Source organism: Caenorhabditis elegans, chromosome I (assembly GCF_000002985.6).
Source record: "Caenorhabditis elegans chromosome I".
NCBI classification, from domain to species: Eukaryota; Metazoa; Nematoda; class Chromadorea; order Rhabditida; family Rhabditidae; genus Caenorhabditis; species Caenorhabditis elegans.
In genome coordinates, this window is record NC_003279.8 from 5,562,202 (window position 1) to 5,582,046 (window position 19,845).

Genomic DNA, 19,845 nt, shown 5'->3' on the forward strand with positions numbered 1-19,845 from the left:
TTTTTTCAAGTAGAATCTAGTAAGCCCCAACACAGAAAAATGTTCTGAAAATAGTATGGCACTCCCTATTAGACTTGCACTCCCTAATAGTATTGCAAGCGGGAAGACCATCGAAAAATAGTATTGCAGCCATATTAATAGAAGAAATACGGTATATAAAATGATGGGATAAATGGAAAAAATAATCAATTTGAACAAAGTGTATTTTGGGTACAGTATGAGTATTAAAATGTGAATAGTATGTGAGCAGTTAAATTTATGTATTTTCTAGATTTGTAAATTTTCTTATTTTTCTTGCGAAAGTTGATTTTTGCAAATATATAAAGAACTAGCTTTAGTATAACTTTAATACAATTTCAGTGTGATTCACGGTTTATTCCGAGCTACGGGAGTTTACTCAGTTCACTCTAAAAATCACTGAAACTGGATTTTTTAATGATCTCGCCTACATAACTTTTTTGAAAACAAGTTTTACATAAAACGCTTTTGATAGAATACTACCAAAGTATTTGTTAATCATAAAAACTATAAAAGCTTGAACTTAAAAATATGCGGAAGCGGTTAACTCAGGCTCAAAAAATGTTTCCACAAATAATTGTCATTTTTAATTGTCAAATTAAATTAAAATTAATTGCCAAAGAAACAAAAAAGACACATGATATTTCTGGAATGTTTTTTCAAGATGTCTCATCTCTTACAATGAATTCAAGAATGGTTGTACCGTATGATTTGGCAAAGTGAAACTGGCTACTTCACCACGAATGAATCAGGAACAAGCTCTCCTTGTATACGGCTACAATATTCCGCCAAACGGGAGATTTGAAAAAAGAAACATTTTTTTGAAATGTTTGAATTTTTTCGGAAATTTTTTCCGAAATTTTTTCTGAAATTTTTTCCGAAATTTTTTCCGAAATTTTTTCTGAAATTTTTTCCGAAATTTTTTCCGAAATTTTTTCTGAAATTTTTTCCGAAATTTTTTCCGAAATTTTTTCTGAAATTTTTTCCGAAATTTTTTCCGAAATTTTTTCTGAATGGGTCTGAGAGCCAATGGTTCAGGTCTATGACGTTACTTTCAGCACAGCATGATGCACAAAACAAACAGATATTCCCGTCTTCTCACGCTTACATAACATATCGCTAGGAGTACGGTGTTTCACAGTTTGACTCGAAGTAAGACGGCATTGTTTCGTGTGACGTCTAAAGTGGTTTTACAACCAATTGGGTATATTGGAAAGATATATTGGAAGTAGTGGGTGTAGGGACATTGTTGGACCTCAAAGGTTGGGTTTTTCAAATGTCTCGATTTAAAATGAAACATCGGAACCATGTGGTTGAGCGAGAAAGAAAAGCTCAATAACAGAAAATGTGAATGAAAATTACTTAAAACAGGAATTTAGAATTTGCTTTTGTGTTGTGCATGGAAACATATTTGAATTGCACTGTTCAGTCTAGAACATGTTAAAGTCATTTAAATTTTTTAAAAACTTTAATAGATACATTTTTGGCAAAATTACGCCAAACCTGCTTGGTTTTATTTTCAAGGCCTGCGACTTTGCAAAATGGCGTAAGCTTAAAGGCGCATAACGCTTATTAAGTTATTGGTCTCGCCACGTCCGACTACCACTGTGACATTTTGAAAAAAAAACACTTTTCATTCAATTATCGCTCGGTTTCAATCAGCATCTGTACGTTTTCCAGCGTAAATAAGGTTAAATGGACAAGGTTGTTTCAAGTTTTGAGTTTTAAAAATAATTTCAGTCATTTTTTTAATTTACGTCACTTCAAAATCAAAAACTACAAAGTTTAATTGCAAAAGTGCATGTTCTAGTATCTTCGAAATTTATCTTCTGTTTTTGAGGACATAAATATAAATATCAATAAAAAACTATTTATCGAAACAATTTATTTAATTAATCTTTTTTAGCATATCTCCTCTTCAACGGATACAGCACGGAAAAGAGATTTCGACGAACGATCAGAAGGATCTGATGAATGTAATCTAAATATACTTGACTAGGAAAAATAATTCCAAAAATGAATTTTCAGACGAGGAATACGCACCGCCATGTAAACTTACGAAGGGAGATATCGATTATAGAGTAGATACGAGTACCACCGTTATCAAAGCAAGTGTATCCATTCCGGAAGAATCTGTTGGATTGGGTTAGAAATCTTCGAATTCCTTTTTTAAATCATACTTTTCAGTAATTGGTCGCAACGGTGTAGAGATTCAAGCAATCTCTCAAAAATCAGGATGTCGAGTGCAGATTGTCGCCGAACCATCAACAACTGGGTATCGGTCGGTCGATATTTATGGAATTTCGGAGAACATTGAAGTTGCTAAGAAATTAATTAATGAAGTTGTGGCGCGTGGACGCAAGTTATCACAAGAGCCATTGCCTTGCTCTGTTCCACAATTTCAACCAATACCGGCAGTTTCAAATTCGTCAAAAGTGACTATCATTATACCGATTCCTGCAAATAAGTGTGGCGCAATCATTGGTAAAAAAGGCGAGCAGATGCGAAAGCTACGGGTAAGTAGTGAAACAAAACGTTTAATGAAGTTAGAAAATTACTTTCAGTCTTGGACCAATTGCGACTTTATCTTGATACAAGAAAATAACATCGCCGACTCAGTGAAACCGCTTCAAATTACTGGACAACCAAAAGAAGTAGAGCACGCAAAAGCTCTTGTTGCCGATATTCTTGATGGTTTCGATGAATGTCCTCCAGCTGGAATGGCTGGAAACAGTCCCGTAGCAGCCATGTCTCTTCAGGTTAAAGTACCACGTTCAACTGTTGGAGCAATTATGGGACTTCAAGGAAGTAATATTAAAAAGATTTCAAATGAGACAGAAACTAAAATTCAGTTTATGCCCGATGATGATCCAAAGTTAATGGAGAGAACTTTGGTAGTTATTGGAAACAAGAATAAGGTTTACGTGTGTGCTAGACTACTCCAAAAAATTGTGGAAGCGAATTCTGAGAATGCGAACACTCCAATTTCTGTGAGTTTTTCTATTTATTTTTTAAAGTATCAGTCTTAAAAGATTAAATTTCAAAATTAATTTTTAGTTGTTCTACATGTTAATTCCGGCTTCCAAATGTGGTTTGGTTATTGGTCGTGGAGGAGAAACAATCAGACAAATTAATAAAGAAAGTGGAGCCTATTGTGAGATGTCTCGTGATCCAAGTATTTCTGCCATTGAAAAACAATTCGTGATTCGAGGATCAGAAACACAGGTTGAGCATGCAAAACATTTGATCCGAGTGAAGGTAGGAGATATACCACCGAATACTCCGTATATCAACACTCGAGCTGCTCAGCCACTGCAATTTAGTCATCAAAATCCCACAGCAATTGACTCATGGCGTGGTAAGCATCATTATTTGAAGAAAATTTTATTAAGATTTTTTTTTTCAATTTTCAGCGCAACCATTCACCACACAACATCAGAATTCATTATCACTTCCACAGCCTCAAGCACATCAATTCCCAAATCTTATGGCTTATTCAGCTCGACTCGGTTATCAATCTCATCCTCCACAACATAATTCAAATGTATACGCTTCTACAATACAACAATCGTTGAATTCGCCATCAGCTTCAGTTGTTGCATCGAATTCAAGGTTCCTAGAGTCATTATCATCAGTTGAAGGAGCATCAGAACCAGGACCGTCATTATACGCGAGATATGTTACAGAAGTTGAACAATCTGAAAAGCAGCTTGCTCTTCTAGCAGCACAAAAAGCCGATTCAAGCGCACCGAATTATGAATCTGATGATAATAAAGCAAGAATCATGGAAACTGACTATTCCGCACAGTGGTTACAGTATTATACGTATGTCACCAGTCAATCTTTCTAATTACCTATATATATATATATATGTAATTTTCAGACAAAATGGAGACGAAGCCGCTGCAGAAGCCGTACGAAATAGAATTGCAGAATTGAAGCAACTCGGTGAATCTGTGGGATATCCGGCGCACAACTGATTTTTTTCCGAACGGTATCATGTTTTTGAAAGTAGATAATTATAAAATAAAACATTTTGTTATCAATTCCTCTTTTTTGGATAAGCCTACACTCAAAAAATTATGTTTTCCCAATTATGTTGGTGTTTGATTTACATATTTCTCCACTTGAAACAGTTTATTGAAAAAAAAACAAGAATTTTGAAATTTCGTAGGTACATTTTTTAAGAGGCAGTACATGAACGATTGTACATGAAGAGAAATGAGAATTTACAAAATTTAAATTAAATATTACTTTTGCGAAATGAATACATCATCCCTGTCTGGCAACTTCTGCAGCCGAAACAGGATCCGAAAGTGAGGCGTCAGAATCTTCCAATGCGCTTCTTAGTTTTTCTTCTTGGCGACGACGGTTTTCAAGGATTTGCTCAATTTTTCTGTCGATCGAAGAATCACTGAAATTTGTTTTATGTATATTTCAAAAAAGAATTGATATTCCAAAATGCTTACTCTATTTTAACTTCATTTCCACTTGCATCAAAATAATGAGCAATTCCATCTGTAACAATACGTTCGTATGAATTTCCTTTCTTATCCCTGATTACAGTTGGTGGATGGTATTTGATGAATCGAACGTGTGGTTTTTCTCTGTGAAAAAAGAATTTATTTCAGATTTTCGATTTAATTCAGTTTGGTACTTTTTCAAAAAATAATTCCAAAAAATTAAACTAACTGGGACTGTCCACTGACTTCGACGGTTTCAGAATCATCTCCTCCTGGAATTTTGATTTGTTTGATTTCCTCATTAACAGGCGCTCCAGGATTCACTGAATAATATGTTTCTCCATTTTCAGAATTTCTTGAATTTTCGCTTTCAGATAGATCTTTTGGTTCTTGTCTATCTTGTTTCTCATAAAAAACGCTATCATTCTCGGAATTTCCGTCTTCACTATTGGTGTTCAAATTGTTTCTAGTTTGCAATACATATGCTGGCACTTCGTTACGTTCCTGGTTGTCTTGATTGCTATTGGATGCCTGGAAGAAATTGATTTTGTTAATTTTGATCAAATTTTGATTTTGATACAGGCACTTCAGGCTGGAAATTATTTCACTTATGAGAATGGTCCGACATATGTCGGGTTGCTCCATCTCCATCAGAACACACGGTGAGTCGCGCGACCCGGTAGATGTCGGTCCAAGATGGAAAGTGAGACCTTCGTAACGTAAAAATAACGTCTCAAGATGAAGAAAAGTTTTTCAATTAAGATTTCGTAGAAAAAGAGTGTGCGCCTTTAAGAAGTACTGTAGTTCAAATCTTTGGCTTTTTGTGATTCTCTTTGGATTTTTCATTATTTTCGAAAAAGGAACTTAAGATGTGGCCGCATATGTGGAAAATTTGAAATAATGAACAAAATTAAGAGCTTTTTAGAAACTTTTTTGTTCTTTTTTTCGAATTCGGCTTTGGAACTACTGTAAACTTTAAAGGCGCACACTCTTTTTCTTAGTCTTCATTTGAAAACTTTCGATCGATCGATCATGTCCAGAACCGTATTCTCGCGTCATAAGTCTCCATAGTTTGCACTCGAGTAGTAAGATATCATTAAAAAATTTGCTTCCTTTTTTAATCAATTGTATTCAGTATATATAATTGTCTACCTGCTGATTCCAGTTATTCTCGTATCCTCTTGGAATGATTCCACGTTGCCTATATTGATTTCTGAGCCATTCATCATAACCTGGATGACTCTGTGGTGGTTGTTGTTGAATATCATAATATTGATAATTATTCGAAATTTGATTATTTTGAGAAGTTGATTGATCAAATGGAAGTTTTCTTCCAGATGAATCATAAGCTGGACGATGAGAATCAGTTTGAGATCCAGATGGACGACCGTATTGCTTAAAAATCAAGTTTTTAAAAATAAGTGATTTTTCATTTCACTTACATCATAATATGGATACAATCTCATATTTGTAATTCTAACTTCATGATATGGATCCTGATAGATATCCAAATCCTAAAGCTTTTTTTTTAATTCAGAATTTATTTAAAAATTAGTCACCTCTCGACGTTTTTGCTGTTCAATTTTCAATGGAATTCGGATCTGCAACTTTTTAAACTTCTATTTTAATCTAACAAAAGGAATGCTAGAAGCGGAAGCAATGTCATTTATTACAGGGGAAGTTTTCAAAGAAAATTACAGCGTTATGCAGAAATGGCTCTTTGCGGCCCAGTTCTGTTCATTTTTCATGGGAAGTGGCGAAAGGAAAGAGAGGTGGGATTCTAGAAAATAAGCGAAATTGTACAATTTTAAATATTTGAAAATTAAAAAGATAGGAAACGCTCCTGGCGTATAAGCTTCTGTGTGTCTATATGTATTTGGGAAGACATGATCAACGGGTAGTATTGCGTGAATTTAGTGGGGGAAAATTGCAATCATAGGGGGTTGAGCATTTAGAGAAGCTTTCTGGGATGATGATAAGCTGCACGTACGTCCGATGGAGGCTGAGTTGACTTTTTGCGCAGAAGCCACACTTTACGATGGAAGGTTTCGGGGGTGTCGACCTGTAAAATAGAGATGGTTTTCTTCTTTCATCATTGTGTAGTTTCAATTCGCGTCACAAAATGATTCGGAGAATCTAGTTCGCATTAAAAAAAAAGGTAATCAATTTACCTCCACTCGTTGTTCATTATTGATAGAAACTCCATTGAATTTTTTTCCCTTAACATCAGCATCTCCGAAAAGAACCTCATCCGCGTTAGCTTCATACTTTGCAATCTTGTGATGGTGGAACCCAAGAACATCTCTGTTACGGTATTGTTCTCCTTGAACCCATTCGAAAGGAATTGGCTGATGTGGATTGAATCGTGATCTACTGAGTACACGGAATCCTCCACACACCTCGACGACTTCTTTGTGTGATCCAACAAACCATCCACAGACCTTGCCATCTGGTTTGATGAACGCATGTCCGAACGCTTCATAGTGAACGTTCTCTCCGTATTTTGACCGTGTAATCCTGAAGAGAAATTAATAGAATGGAATTCAAAAAATTTTAGTGGCAAAATGGGATTCCATTTTGAAAATGACATGCTATTATTCAATCAAATATTTGGTTATGTGTTAATAATAATAACTTGCATGCATATTTTTTGTATCATTACTTCTTTTTTTTCTAATTTTCTATACTTTTTTGAGTTTTTTCCTGTGGAAAACTTTAGCGGTTCGTCGTGTTAGTAACTTGAAACTAGATATCATGTATTAGTGACACTGCAACTTTGAACTAAACAAACACTCATACACCACAATCATGCTTTTATCAATTTCAGATCTGAGGAAAAATGGATTCACACTGAAAACTAACGGGTTTACGCTCTCCTTCATGTCCCTAAATACACTTTTTGTTTAAAAAATGAATAGATAAATTGTGTAATTGATGTCCTATCAGCAATTGAAGCATGTCAGAATCGAATGCTGGCCTCGGATAAACTGTTCGACGAAACAACTTTTTTAAAACGACGTACCAGTATCCAACAAACGAGTTTGTCTGTGTATGGCCGTTATTCTCATTAGCTGGGAATACCAAAAAGTCATCTGTTGTACGTCCATCACGAAGATCTCCATCAAATCCAACAGTCGTCCAGTATTCTTCCTGAATTTGAGAATCGAGTCCACGACATCCTCCCCTTGTCACGAATCCTTCTCTCTGAAAAATAACTTTTGAAAGTTCGAAAAATTCAGCCGGTTGTCATTAAATATATATTTACTATTAGAAACCAGCTGTCACGTAAACGAACTTACCCCTCTCATTTCCATATACTTTCCCCGGCATTTGGCAGCTTCTGTTGCAGTGCATAGAGCTAAAAGTAGAACGGTGACGAGTTTGAGCCCGCTCATATCTGAAAAGATGTAAAATCATTAATTGCAAAAAAGGTTATCGATAAGTTAATGTTTAAATATTATCCGAAAGGAAGGAAATAGCTTGCATTTATTGAAGTCAAAGCAATTTAGGTTCTTCAAGTGAGGAATTTAGAAAACAAAACTAAAAAATGAAGCTAGAAGTGAGTCTGAAGAAAATGGAGCAATTTCGGCTCTCTTTTATGTGTTATGAAATTAGAACCGATCAAATTGCGGGCTGTGGGGGAAGTGACTACCACCTGATTGCCTAGAATTTTGCCGACTAAACGGAGTTTTTATTTTATAAACTAAACGCATGCTGATCATGAGCATCTGAGAAACTGCACACCCGAACACAACTGAGAGCTAAGAGTGAGCTCAACTCATAAATTAGCTTCAATCGGCACTTTTTACACTTTCTCAGACTCGTCTCCCGCTCTTCGTCTCAGGGGTCATGTATTCCCCGAAGAATCTATACAAATTTTGTATCATAAGTGTAGTCGGTTTGGTGGGAGCAAGAGCACAAAAAAAGAATGAGCACATACACACAAACATTTTTCAGCGAGAAAATTTGACGACTGATTTTGTTTCTTATCTCTGAAAAATTATGAAAGGCGTCGTCGTAACAGAAAAAGAATTGATTAGGGGGGTTGCGCTGCGGAAAAATGAAAATGGCATTTTTGGAATGACGCTGAAAATTATCGAAAAGCTGAAACTTGAAAAATGACTAACATTTCAAAATGATGACTATAGCAGAAAAAATGTATTTTCTACACTTGCCGTAGGCGGAAAGGATTTTTAAATCTTGAGTGTCAGAAAAACTATAAACATAAATTAGGTCTAAATTTCGTTGGTGTGATCGTATGGAATGGTATTATTTGATTTAATTAATAAGTTCCATTTATCAGTGACTCATGAAAGATGAATTCTATCAATTTTAGTCATGACATGTCGTATATGACATCAAAAAATGTCAAGAATTTGAAAGGTAAAGTTTAAGCTAGAAAAGCATTCAGAATAATGGAGAAATGTCAAGCTTCAAATTTTGAAATTGAGTGAAGTGAAATAAAATTTCAACATCTAAAAATTGAGGGAAAATAGAAAGGAATCGAAACGTTCTGATAAGGCATATGTTGAAAATTACATCGAAGTATAATTCTTCAATAAAAAGACATCTGAGACGGCATTCAGAGGATTATTATGCGTGTAAGTTCCGCGTTTCAATAAAAATGTACTTTGCTGTTTTGAAACTATTATATGACTTCTTTTCTAGTTGCCCTTAACCTAAAGAATTCGTATTCCGTTAGTATTACAGAGCGGCGTAAGTGTTTGGACACCGTAAAAAATATTGTATACATCAAAAACTGCAATAATTTTCTGACCAAAATTATTACTATCGATCAAAACTCAACGGGTATAATAAGAAACCGACGCTGAAGACTACTGATAATTGATTTTATTTCTGTTTTTGAAAGTTATCGCAACGACAAATTTCACACTATCAGATGGTTGGAGAAAACTCAAATTATTTTATTGCTTATCGCGGCAAATTTATACCTTTAGCAAACATCGAATGGAAATACCTACGCTAGTTTTTCCAAAGCTAATTCTGAAATTTCCGTTTTCAAAAACCTAACTAGATGAAGCTCGAGAACCGTTTAGAAGTAAGAATCGATACCAAACAAATTAGATCGTAATGCGGGTGATGAAGAGAATTATTTACTTTGCCGACTTTCGGTTTATTATAAGAACACTTCTCTTTACAGGCTGACACAAAATAACAGATTTGGGGACATAAAAACATGCAGGAAACGGGGATCTAGAATTCTGTGCTATATAAATAAGTACAAAAGATTCAGGAACACAAAGCAATGAAATTTAGATCTGAGCATCAATCAACTGAGCACCAAGGCCAGCATCGTCGAGAGCAGAATCGCAACGATCGATCTTGGAGAGTCCAGCTTCCTCAGAGATGATCTTGGTGCAGGATTTCGAGTCCGGAGAAGCAGTTTCGGAAGAGGTCCCGAGAGATTCAGTAGTAGCAGAAGAGTCGGCAGCATCACCTGCTCCCTTCTGGTCCTTCTGTTTGCGGTTTTTATTCTTACGCTGCTTTCTTTGCTTCTTTTTCTCCATTGCTACTGCCGGAGCCTCGACAAGCTTTTCAGTTTCCTTTGAATCAAAATCCTCTCCAACAACGATTTTCGGTTTACGATTCTTACGGAAGCGAGAGAGAAGCTGATGGCGATATCTAAAGTAACTAGTTTTCCAACTTTACTTGTCAATCAATAACTCACTTCGATCCAGAAACATTCACCCCGGCTGGTCCGGTGACATTTGCAGCCTCAGGTCCATTCTTACCATCGACCAGATCGAAGAGCACTTCCTCCTCATCGGCAAGTGTCCGAAGGTAAAATTTCTCAGTGTCCGATTTGGAAATAGCTGTTTGGTGAACGAAGACATCCTTCTCTCCATCACTACGGGAAATGAACCCATAGCGACGAAGTACAGAGTACCACTTCACCTTTCCTTGAAGTCCAGCGGTAAGAACAATCTTCGCCTTCTGCTCCTCCTCCCAAATGCGTATGCGCTCGGCAGCTGGCAGACGCTAAAAATCATAAAATTGTAAATGTTGTACATTAGCACGTCATGCATCATAAAGAAAACGAACTACTTCAAAACAGTCAATGGTAGTTCCCAAAGAAGTGAGTTTTAAAAAAACTTACATGCTTGCTTGTATCATCCTTGCTTGGCGATCTTTTCTTGCCGATGGAGAGATCGTCGAGTTTCTTTTCGATGACTTGCTCATCTACTTCGACAGCAGTATTCGCAGTGTCCGACATTTTCGCCGTAGTTGCTCTTAGCACTTGAGGTACTGAAAAACAAGACTACATTGAGTGACTGAAGCTTCAAGGGTCGACGGCGTGCAGAAGAAAAGAAAAAAGTCGAAAAATGACAGATTAAGTGATAAACGCTCGCGGGCCTGTGGTCCCGTACGACCGTAACCAGCGTACCTGCACATCAAACATTTGGCGGCGCTTCAAGGTTTTAAACGCATTTCTTACATTTTTTTGTTAACAAATTTGTTTTCTTATTCAATGTTACACACATTTTCATTATTTTTTGTTGGTATTTGCAGAGCGAACGCATATAAAAACTACAAAATATATGAAAGAAACTGAACTTGATCGTCTTTTCTCTTGGCTTGCTAGGAAACATTACCCATTCAAGAGAGAATGGCTAAGAATATGCGTCCAGTATATCGAAGGATCACTCGGACAAAGAATTAAAACTGTTGATGTGAAGCAGATTGGTGAACTTGTCATACAACAGTTTTTGAATTCAAAAATATCCGAAGCTTTGGATCCCACCATGAAAATCCCAACGAGCGCAGTAAAAGTTGTCATTGTTAAAAGAATGATTTTCCAGGTTATTAGTTTGAAGATCTGCCGAAAATCAACAGGAATATTTTTAGGTTATTTCCTCCACGAATATATCAACATCCTTGTACGAGCAATTGTCAGAATGTACTCGACACAACGAAGATTTGGCTTGGTTTCATGGCGGATCCAAAGCTGATCACGAAGAAGAAAATCGCGACAAAGAAAAAGATGTGGCCTCTGATCGCATGAATCATACGCAGACGAAAAATGCAATTAAGAAACGAGGAATGCTGAAAATTGAGCTCACCGATGGTGTGAATACTTTGAAAGCAATCGAGTTAGACGAAGTATTTGATGAAAAAATTATGCTACCCGGTGCAAAGATTATTCTCACAGGAAAAGTTAAATGTCGTCGTGGAAATCTTCTACTGGATAAATCTAATTGTGCTTTTCTGGGCGGCCGAGTGGAATCACTAAGTTTTGATAAAGTGGCACAATTATCAAATGCATTGAAGGTTGACTTAGACGCGGAGAAGAAACGAAGAAAGTAAGTTATCACTTAGATACATTAGAAATCAGACATCATCTTAGCTTGATTTAATTCTTCTAGTAAATTCAATTTTCAGAGCATCTCTGGAAAACGCTGCTGCTTCTGTATCACGAAATAACAAGAAACAAATAGACAAGAAAAATCTTTCCCTTAATCAATCATCGCTTTCTCCATTTTTAGTCAAAACAAGTCGAATAACGGGAGAGGTCACTGTAAGTATTTAATCTAGTTCCACTACACTTCTTTCAATGGCTTAAAAACAGTTCTGAAAATTACAGGTTCCGGTGAAACAGTCTTTGGTGCCTACTGCGTCACGTATTCTACCATCTTCCGTAGCAGTTATTCCCAGCATTCAAATAGAGAAACCAACAGATCCTATTGAAAATTGGGATTTTTCAATCGAAGAAGTTCCGCAAGAACCAACTCCAGAACCACCAAGTCATCATGTACGGGGCCTTGTTGAACATTATCCATTGCGTTCAAAACCACAAGATCCGCTCCCACCACCTCCAACGAAGCGTTTATCTTCATTAATAATTGATAAAAATTCGATTTCAAAAGTGTCCCAAAACATTTCAAATCAGGTCGAGAAAGGTCTACTGCAAAACAAGACGATCGAAGATTGGACTTTCAATTCGACAAATTCCTTTGACAAATCTAAAAAAGTTATGTCTATTGATAACTCTAAAGATCAAAAAATGAAAATCAAGGAACTTCCTGGACAACTAATACGACCGACTCCAATCGAAAAACCTATAATCGGTGATCCTAGAATGAACAGTGAGAAACGTAAGTTAAAACAGAATAAAATATAAAAACCTTTCAGCTATAATATGATCCTCTTAACAACAACTATACCACAAAAGTTTCAGTAAAAGTTTTCCAGGCAAAGATGTTTCCGTATGGGTTTGGGAAGATCGGAAAGGATCAGAAGAGGAAGACATTGCGGCGAAAAGGATCAAAAAGATAGATTCAGTTATGGAGATTCCATTATGTTTTGTGAAGGAAACAACTCGCCAAGCGAATCGAAGTAATGAAGAGAGTCGTCATAAATTAAATACATTTGCGCAAACAATTCATGGTCCTCGTAGCAAGATTGACGATTTTCGAGTCAAATCGAACAATGTTCCCGTTTTCAAACAAATTACAGATCACTTTATAACTGTGAAAAGTAATCCTAATTCATTCACATCTTCTACGCGTCATACACCACCTCAAATGCCGAAAGTAGTCGATTTTGGGAATTTTGAAGATTATGATGAAGATTATGAAGATGAAGTTCTGCCAACATCTTCGTTCCGAGATCAATTAAAACAAAGAAAAAGTCTAGATAATCATGGAGAAGATGTAGTCTTAGAAGAAGAAATGGATCATGTAGATCACGATGAATCTATAAGTGAGTTGTTTTTTAATTTATCGGAAAATTTAACTGATAATCTCGTGATATTCAAAAAAATATTTATATTCAGTTGAATGTACAATGGATCATGAGGGACGTTTGGAATGCGAACGATGGGGATTGCGTGGAAGGGAATCGAATATTATTGAGGATGATAAACGGAATGTTTACAATGGATATAATATGAATAATAATATAGAACGTGACAATAAATACGGTAAGCTATAACTGTCTTAATCAATCATCTGACATTTTGGAAAAATTTCAGATTCTTCAATGAATGGAATGCCCCAGCCAAATCTCCAGCATCCTCTGTCAATTCTTCCTCCTCCACCAGTCATTCCTCCTTCACAGAATTGGAATTATACAGGATACTACCAAGCTCCGCCACTTAGGAATGTAATAAAAAGCGAGACGGTGGATTCTGTTGTACCGGAGGACCAGAAAATGGTTGGAGCTCAGGGAAAGAAGAGACCAAATGTAAGACAAGAAAATGATAATATGAAAAACAAACAATCGGCGAATGTTCAAGTTTATAGGACACCTTTTGCTGAAAGGGTTTGTTTTTTTTTTCAGAAAAATCAAAATTATTTTCAAAAAAAGAGGTTTATTCTAGTTGAACAGTGGCGATTCATCTTCAAAATTGTCGCCCCAATTATTCCAACGAATGGCTGATCTGCAAATCGTACCATTCGGCGATGCACTATTTAATCGAAAATTCTGGATGATGTCAAAAATTGTAGTCATTATGGTAATAGCTGATATTCTGTACGAAGTAACAAAAATTCTAACATTTTCTCACATTTCAGCCAAGTATCTGCAGTCAAATACACGAGTTACAATCTGATGGCATCGATTGGCTACTACAGGTATATTGTCCAAATAATTCATTTCTAAATACTTTATTTTCCAGATACGAGTAACAGATACATCAGTAAAAAATGTTATCTGCCGCGTTTCCACGAGCCTTCTAAATCGAATTTTTGGATTTGATGTTCAACAGTGCAAGGTTACAAAATTAATGTGCTATTCGTAAACCTTTTTTTTTCAGAATTTATTCAACAAAAATCAAGTCGAGGAGCTACGTGCGAAGAAATGCGAAGCCGAACGTAAACTTCTTGGATTCAAACGTCTTGATCTTCTTTTATGGGTTGAGGTTTCACCAGAGCGTAACCAAATTCCGCTCATTCTTGACGTGAAAACGATTTCTGATGCTCTCAATATTTTGTAATTATTTCTATTGCTTGCTACCTGAATTCACGTGTACCACAATATAGTCATGTATTATTTAATTGTTCTTGTTTTTTTGTTGTTTCCAAATACAATACAACTGTTTTAAGCTTTTTCTTTCGTTAAAATTTCTTTAAAACAGAAATGTAACAAAAAACATAAATTTAAACAAACTGTATGGAAAACTGTACAGTTTTCGATACAACGAGAGTTTGAAACTACAGTACTCTTTAAAGGGTCATGCCATTTTCGAATTCATCAAAAGTTCGTCGGGTCGAGACATACATACTACAGTAAGAAATGTAATATTCTCATAAAGCTCAAAACAATGTATTTATAACCCAATCAACAGCATTTAGACCGGACTATATTTTTCCTATCGGGATCTCCCTTTGTTTTGAAACAGACGATTAAAACTCAAAAAACGCAAAGTAAAATTGAAATTCGTTCATTTTGTTAATGATCGAAATATTTAGGTTACATCAGTATAAAAGGTTTGCATAAGGCAATAAAAATAACGTTATTTTACATGAAATGTTAGAATAGAATTATATGTCTAGTTCATAGACATCTGGGACACGTCACCCAAGAGAGTCCGTTGCTGCACGGCCGATCCGATGTTAGTACTGCGCATCTTTGAGGCGAATTCGATGCTTCTCTTGGACTCTGTCGCTTGCTCGTTGCATGGATTGAGATTGACCACAACCATAGTCTTCGAGTTGCCACGTCCCAAGCAGTCCATCAGCACTTGTGTCAGTTTGCTGTCGCGATATGAAACATGTCCCTTCTGGGATCTTTGCTGGCTGATGCACATCTGAAGGATAGACAACGACTGGTTGATATTAGTCATCTCCTTGAACTGGTCGCCACTGACACCAGACTCCTTGGCACGTTCGGATCCTGCGAGATCCACAAGTTTGAGCTGGCACGATGTTGAAATTCCTGTATATCAATATTGTGAATTAATTATTTTTATTTTCGAAAGTTACCAGTTGATGGCTGATGAGCTGTAATCTTCCACATATAAACGGCGTGCGAACGAGACGAGCTCTCATTGCACTTTGTCGCCGCCGTCTTCCTGCCACCGTCTGCTACACGAAGAAGTCTAGCCACATCCGAGACATTGGAAATCGTGTGCTCGGAGAGCCCAATCATGGAAACCGTTTGATCGTTCAAACGAAGTTGGACAACGGCGCGGTCACTGAGAAGGTCGTATGCCACGTTGTTGTAGACTTCTAGGAAAGACAACGAGAAGTCGAATTTCCATCCAAGTGACTCGAGCTTTCTGGATTCGGCGAACAGAAATGCAGCTGCTCTCGGGATGATTCCTTCCTCTTCACCATTTCCTCCTCGCATCGTGTGAGTTTTGCCACTTCCGGTTTGTCCATAGGCAATCAATCCGACGTTGTACCCATGCAGTGACGACTGAAATTATCAATTTTCAATTATTAATATTATATTTTGAAACTAACCCGAATGAACTCCTCGACGTTCGCGAACACTTCCTTCTGCGAGAAGACTGGCGTGAAAACCTTCTCGAATTTGACCACAATTCCAGGCTTCGAGCCTTCATTGATTCTGATGGTATCGATAGCCGGATACTCAATTGCAGAACTCGAGGCGTCGGCTTCAGATTTGATCAACGGCCGAACGCGAACAGCCACACGAATTTGACCGCGTAAATCGACAACATCGTTGTGCAACTTTCTCAACTCAGCTTCCTTTTCGTTGAGCAGATCCCGGAGATCGTTGTTGTGCACACGATAATCCTCGCACTCCTCCACTTTCGCCTTGTTGACTTCTTTCAGCGTGCTCAATTGATCTTGCAGTGAAATCAGCTTGCGATCCGCTCCTTCAAGTTTGCCATCCAGGATTTGGATCTTGCTCTTCTGATGTTCAGCAAAGTCGGTAGCCTCAGCCATCGCACTCTCGAGCTGCGCAATTTTCTCTTCAAGAAGCGCCATCTTAGAAGGGAGAATAGGCTTCTGTGCCACTGGTCGGGCTCTTGTCACCGACGGCTTCAGGGAAGAAGTCGCAGTTGAGCGTTGAGTGGATGGTGGCGGTGGACGACCTGTGCGAAGTTGTCGAAACGTAGAAGCTGCCGTCAGTGTGGAAATACGGCTCGCGGTGGATTGCATCGTTGGTATGGGACGGGAACACGACGCTGGTTTGGCCATCGCTGATCGTTCTGGCAACGATGCTCTACCAGTTGCAGGCGTTGTGGGGGTAGGCAAACGAGACGGAGGACGACGAGCAGCGGCTGAAAACTCGTAATTAAAGTAGTTGTTAACAAAAAAGGTTTTAAACAAAAACAAAAACATGTTTTATTTAGAAGTGTGAACACTTTGAAATCACGAGGAAGTTATTTAAAAACACAAATGACAAATTTACCTCCAATCGTTATTCCTCCAGGAGCCGACTGTCTTGGGATTGTTGTTGAATTGGCTTCTTTGGTGGATGGCGCGGCAGCACGTCCTCTTGTGATCTTCGGCGTTGCTCCGATAGTCGACCGAAACAGGCCACTTCTTCTTCGAGCGACATTCATCGCGAAATTTGGGACAAAAATGAGGAAATCAGCCCCTTCATTGACATTTTCCCGCTCAAAGTTGAACTCCGCCTCTGAAAATTCCCGCCAAATCGAATGGATTACCGTAGTCAACTACGGTATTAGATCAAAAATTTATATCATGTTGAGCTCATCCAGAATTGTCGGATATAATTATTTTGTTGTCAAAAGGCATAAAGAATGCCGTAAAAATTATTTATAACTATAACACAGAAGGCTTATCCATAATTGCACTGATATCAGGTTATACAAACAAATATATAAAATGCAGGTCTAGAAATTATAATGTGAGCGACACTCCGATATTCCGGTGCGCGCCTTGTTTACCGTATATCTACACCAAAGTAATTGCAAAAAAAAAATTTGAAAATATTTGCTTGCGAAAATTTTTATACACTTTCTTCAATATTTTGATTTTTCTGTGGTTTTTTAAAAATATAGGTTGGTAAATGATTGTTTCCAGATGACTTCTATCGATGTAACAGAGATTATCAAATCATCGACATCTTCTTTGTATCAGGTAAATTGATATTAAATTTTTTTGATTATAAATAGTTTACAGCCAGCAAGAAAGAAATCTCGTTTTGACGATAGTGCTTCTTCTTCATCTCAAGCTGGCCAGCCAAAACCAGAAGATATTCTTGCGGCTTTGGAAGCCGATCAATCAAATTATGTGGCTCTCGACGATGTGCAAGTTAAGAAACTTGTTATTCAACTTGACAAAAAGATGCGATTAAATCGAGAACAAAGAGTTAAAAATCCAGATGATGCTCAGAAATTCATGGAATCGGAAATTGAATTAGACAAGGCAATTCAAGAAATGCATAGTCTGGCTTCTCAACCAGACCTTTATGGATCGTTTGTTGAAGTCAACGGAGTTGAAATTCTTCTTCAATTATTAGGACACGAGAATACTGATATTGTGTGTGCAACACTTAGTCTCTTGAGAGAACTTACAGACGATGATGTGATGAACGAAGGAGAAGATGGAGCAGCTGAACTTATTGAAAGTCTTGTGTCTGGATCGATTATCACAACTTTGTTAGCATGCGTAGAGAGGCTCGATGAAAGCGTCAAAGATGAAGCGGATGGCGTCCATAATGCACTCGGAGTTGTGGACAATGTAAGAAAAATCGATATTTGAAAAACAAAACAATATATTTTCAGATGATTGGTTTCCGCGATGACATTACTGAAGAATGCGTAAAGCACGGATTCACGGTTTGGCTTCTGAAAAGATGCTTTCAGAAAGGTGCATTTGATGCGAATAAGATGTACGCTTCGGAACTTCTTTCAGTCATATTGCAGACTTCTGATACTGCAAAGGCAAAGCTGACAGAGAAAATTGATGGCATCGATATTTTATTGAGAGTGAGTAGCCAAACAAAGTATCAAGAATAAATTGAACTTTTAAGACCATTGCTGTGTACAAAAAGAACGATCCAGCAAATGTAGACGAACGAGAATACATGGAAAATCTATTCAACTCACTTTGTGCCGCACTTATGCATCCGGCTAATCGAAGTACGAATTTTTTTGAATATAAACACCAAAAAAATTGCTCTTGTTCAAAATAAATGTTTTCAGAAAAGTTCCTCGACGGAGAAGGTCTTCAATTGATGAATTTGATGCTCCGAGAGAAGAAACAAGCAAGACAAAGTGCTCTGAAAGTTCTGAACCATGCAACATCAGGAGACGAGGGAATCGAAAATTGCAATAAACTTGTCGAAATGCTCGGATTGAGAACAATTTTCCCGTTATTCATGAGAACACCTTCAAAGACAAAAAGAAAGGATACGACACCTGATGAACATGAAGAACACGTTTGTACGGTAAGATTTATGTTGTGATATTATTTTGAATGTTTTAGCTTCAAAATTGGACTGGTAAATCGGACTTTCGGTTTTTCTCCTTTTTTGAACAAAAATTGAGTTTTCAAATCTGCCTTGCACTTTTTGATACTTATCGAACATATAATTAAATTAAAAATCGAAAAATCTATTTCTACGAATTACATTTTACAAAAAGTGACTAATTTATATTGTAGGAAATGTTCTTTTGATGATAAATAATAATTTTTTAGATTCTCTCTTCACTGCTGGCAGCATGTTCGGAGAACCACCGTCAACGAATTGTTCAAAAATTTGTTGAGCACGAACATGAGAAAGTGGACAGAGCTGTGGAGCTATTTTTGAAGTACAAGTGAGTTGAAGCACATTCCGTTATGAAAAATAATTTTATTTCAATTTCAGAGAAAAAGTTCAACGATTTGAATTGAAAAAGAAGCGTCAATCACAAGAAGCTGGAACATCAGAAGATGATGATCCAGATCGAGCATATTTGGATAAACTAGACAATGGTCTCTACACGCTTCAACGTCTTACTCTTATACTCGGTGAAGTGGCAGTTGGTGTTGAATCGGCTCGTCTCAGAGAGGAGAAGCTTTTCCAAATGAAAATGAGCCAAAATCGATTGGATTTGATGTTGTGTCCAATTATTCAAGAATACAGTGACAATCTTGGTGATGATGCTAATATTGAGCAAGAAAGAGTCCTCGTTATGCTCAGTAAAATTGAAGATTTTTACAAATAATTTATCACTAGCATTTTTCCTTTATTTATTTTTTGTTCTCCGGTTTATGAAAAGTTTCAAGTTTGTGCTATGAATTTGTGTTTTGTTTTTAATTTTATTAAATTTTCAACTGTTGCATGCAGTTTTTCATATTTAAATACTCCAAGATCTAAAAATTAATGTTTCAAACCAATTTTTTTTAAATCGATAAACTTTTTAAAAAAGCTTTATAGATTGGATTACTAGCAAAAGTTTGAAGATTCGAAGAAAATT

General features: G+C 36.9%; 6 protein-coding genes across 8 annotated transcripts; 3 read left to right on the top strand and 3 right to left on the bottom strand.

Moving 5' to 3' along the window:
• The first annotated feature begins 1,625 nt into the window (after positions 1–1,625).
• fubl-4 (K Homology domain-containing protein) lies at positions 1,626–4,068 on the top strand. The gene is made up of 8 exons (NM_059226.7): positions 1,626–1,722; positions 1,925–1,994; positions 2,047–2,163; positions 2,206–2,534; positions 2,583–3,008; positions 3,076–3,376; positions 3,432–3,843; positions 3,902–4,068. The coding sequence occupies exons 1-8, from the start codon at positions 1,714–1,716 to the stop codon at positions 3,996–3,998; spliced, it is 1,761 nt and encodes a 586-aa protein (NP_491627.2). The 5' UTR covers positions 1,626–1,713; the 3' UTR covers positions 3,999–4,068.
• A 73-nt stretch (positions 4,069–4,141) lies between these two features.
• Positions 4,142–7,884, bottom strand: pqn-52 (DUF1080 domain-containing protein). Of its 3 annotated transcripts, NM_001026404.8 has the most exons (10): positions 7,781–7,880; positions 7,504–7,685; positions 6,653–6,998; positions 6,472–6,543; positions 6,041–6,082; positions 5,924–5,995; positions 5,634–5,876; positions 4,711–5,012; positions 4,488–4,625; positions 4,142–4,432 (listed from the first exon to the last, which is right to left on the bottom strand). In NM_001026404.8, exons 1-10 carry the CDS (start codon positions 7,874–7,876, stop codon positions 4,291–4,293), a joined length of 1,635 nt encoding a protein of 544 aa, NP_001021575.1. In that variant the 5' UTR covers positions 7,877–7,880; the 3' UTR covers positions 4,142–4,290. The 3 variants fall into 3 exon arrangements, with proteins under 3 accessions (NP_001021575.1, NP_491630.1, NP_491629.1); NM_059229.7 differs by lacking the exons at positions 4,142–4,432; positions 4,488–4,625; positions 4,711–5,012; ... (1 more) ...; positions 5,924–5,995; positions 6,041–6,082 and adding an exon at positions 7,344–7,367 and having other exon boundaries at positions 6,133–6,543; positions 7,781–7,884; NM_059228.7 differs by lacking the exons at positions 4,142–4,432; positions 4,488–4,625; positions 4,711–5,012; ... (1 more) ...; positions 5,924–5,995; positions 6,041–6,082 and having other exon boundaries at positions 6,134–6,543; positions 7,781–7,878.
• A 1,710-nt stretch (positions 7,885–9,594) lies between these two features.
• On the bottom strand, positions 9,595–10,748 carry cey-3 (CSD domain-containing protein). Its single transcript, NM_001380298.3, has 3 exons — positions 10,600–10,748; positions 10,171–10,481; positions 9,595–10,124 (listed from the first exon to the last, which is right to left on the bottom strand). Exons 1-3 carry the CDS (start codon positions 10,714–10,716, stop codon positions 9,755–9,757), a joined length of 798 nt encoding a protein of 265 aa, NP_001367859.1. The 5' UTR covers positions 10,717–10,748; the 3' UTR covers positions 9,595–9,754.
• Positions 10,749–11,012: 264 nt separating this feature from the next.
• Positions 11,013–14,548, top strand: rmh-1 (RecQ-mediated genome instability protein 1 homolog). The gene is made up of 11 exons (NM_059231.9): positions 11,013–11,302; positions 11,349–11,803; positions 11,883–12,018; positions 12,085–12,595; positions 12,693–13,202; positions 13,276–13,422; positions 13,474–13,763; positions 13,822–13,956; positions 14,015–14,074; positions 14,119–14,214; positions 14,257–14,548. The coding sequence occupies exons 1-11, from the start codon at positions 11,042–11,044 to the stop codon at positions 14,434–14,436; spliced, it is 2,781 nt and encodes a 926-aa protein (NP_491632.1). The 5' UTR covers positions 11,013–11,041; the 3' UTR covers positions 14,437–14,548.
• A 320-nt stretch (positions 14,549–14,868) lies between these two features.
• On the bottom strand, positions 14,869–16,993 carry klp-15 (Kinesin motor domain-containing protein). Its single transcript, NM_059232.5, has 4 exons — positions 16,827–16,993; positions 15,908–16,695; positions 15,425–15,860; positions 14,869–15,377 (listed from the first exon to the last, which is right to left on the bottom strand). Exons 1-4 carry the CDS (start codon positions 16,978–16,980, stop codon positions 14,992–14,994), a joined length of 1,764 nt encoding a protein of 587 aa, NP_491633.1. The 5' UTR covers positions 16,981–16,993; the 3' UTR covers positions 14,869–14,991.
• Positions 16,994–17,464: 471 nt separating this feature from the next.
• Positions 17,465–19,661, top strand: ctnb-1 (Beta-catenin-like protein 1 N-terminal domain-containing protein; the record flags this gene model as incomplete). Its single annotated transcript, NM_059233.7, has 7 exons — positions 17,465–17,521; positions 17,564–18,124; positions 18,169–18,372; positions 18,417–18,525; positions 18,589–18,833; positions 19,085–19,203; positions 19,254–19,661. The coding sequence occupies 7 exons, from the start codon at positions 17,465–17,467 to the stop codon at positions 19,591–19,593; spliced, it is 1,635 nt and encodes a 544-aa protein (NP_491634.1). The 3' UTR covers positions 19,594–19,661.
• Between the last annotated feature and the right edge of the window lie 184 nt (positions 19,662–19,845).

Bases quoted from the DNA above. Each gene is read 5' to 3' on its own strand.
- fubl-4 (NM_059226.7), top strand. The intron at 3,009-3,075 runs GTGAGTTTTTCT...ATTAATTTTTAG, and splicing joins ATGCGAACACTCCAATTTCT to TTGTTCTACATGTTAATTCC. The intron at 3,377-3,431 runs GTAAGCATCATT...TTCAATTTTCAG, and splicing joins AGCAATTGACTCATGGCGTG to CGCAACCATTCACCACACAA.
- pqn-52 (NM_001026404.8), bottom strand. From the start codon at position 7,876: ATGAGCGGGCTCAAACTCGTCACCGTTCTACTTTTAGCTCTATGCACT. The intron at 6,544-6,652 runs GTAAATTGATTA...TCTATTTTACAG, and splicing joins ATAATGAACAACGAGTGGAG to GTCGACACCCCCGAAACCTT. The intron at 4,626-4,710 runs GTTAGTTTAATT...CTTTTTTCACAG, and splicing joins GAAGTCAGTGGACAGTCCCA to AGAAAAACCACACGTTCGAT.
- cey-3 (NM_001380298.3), bottom strand. From the start codon at position 10,716: ATGTCGGACACTGCGAATACTGCTGTCGAAGTAGATGAGCAAGTCATC. The intron at 10,482-10,599 runs GTAAGTTTTTTT...TATGATTTTTAG, and splicing joins AGGATGATACAAGCAAGCAT to CGTCTGCCAGCTGCCGAGCG. The intron at 10,125-10,170 runs GTGAGTTATTGA...TAGTTACTTTAG, and splicing joins GTGAATGTTTCTGGATCGAA to ATATCGCCATCAGCTTCTCT.
- rmh-1 (NM_059231.9), top strand. From the start codon at position 11,042: ATGAAAGAAACTGAACTTGATCGTCTTTTCTCTTGGCTTGCTAGGAAA. The intron at 13,423-13,473 runs GTAAGCTATAAC...GAAAAATTTCAG, and splicing joins AGAACGTGACAATAAATACG to ATTCTTCAATGAATGGAATG. The intron at 14,215-14,256 runs GTTACAAAATTA...TTTTTTTTTCAG, and splicing joins TTGATGTTCAACAGTGCAAG to AATTTATTCAACAAAAATCA.
- klp-15 (NM_059232.5), bottom strand. From the start codon at position 16,980: ATGAATGTCGCTCGAAGAAGAAGTGGCCTGTTTCGGTCGACTATCGGA. The intron at 16,696-16,826 runs GTAAATTTGTCA...ACGAGTTTTCAG, and splicing joins TGGAGGAATAACGATTGGAG to CCGCTGCTCGTCGTCCTCCG. The intron at 15,861-15,907 runs GTTAGTTTCAAA...TGATAATTTCAG, and splicing joins ACGTCGAGGAGTTCATTCGG to TCGTCACTGCATGGGTACAA.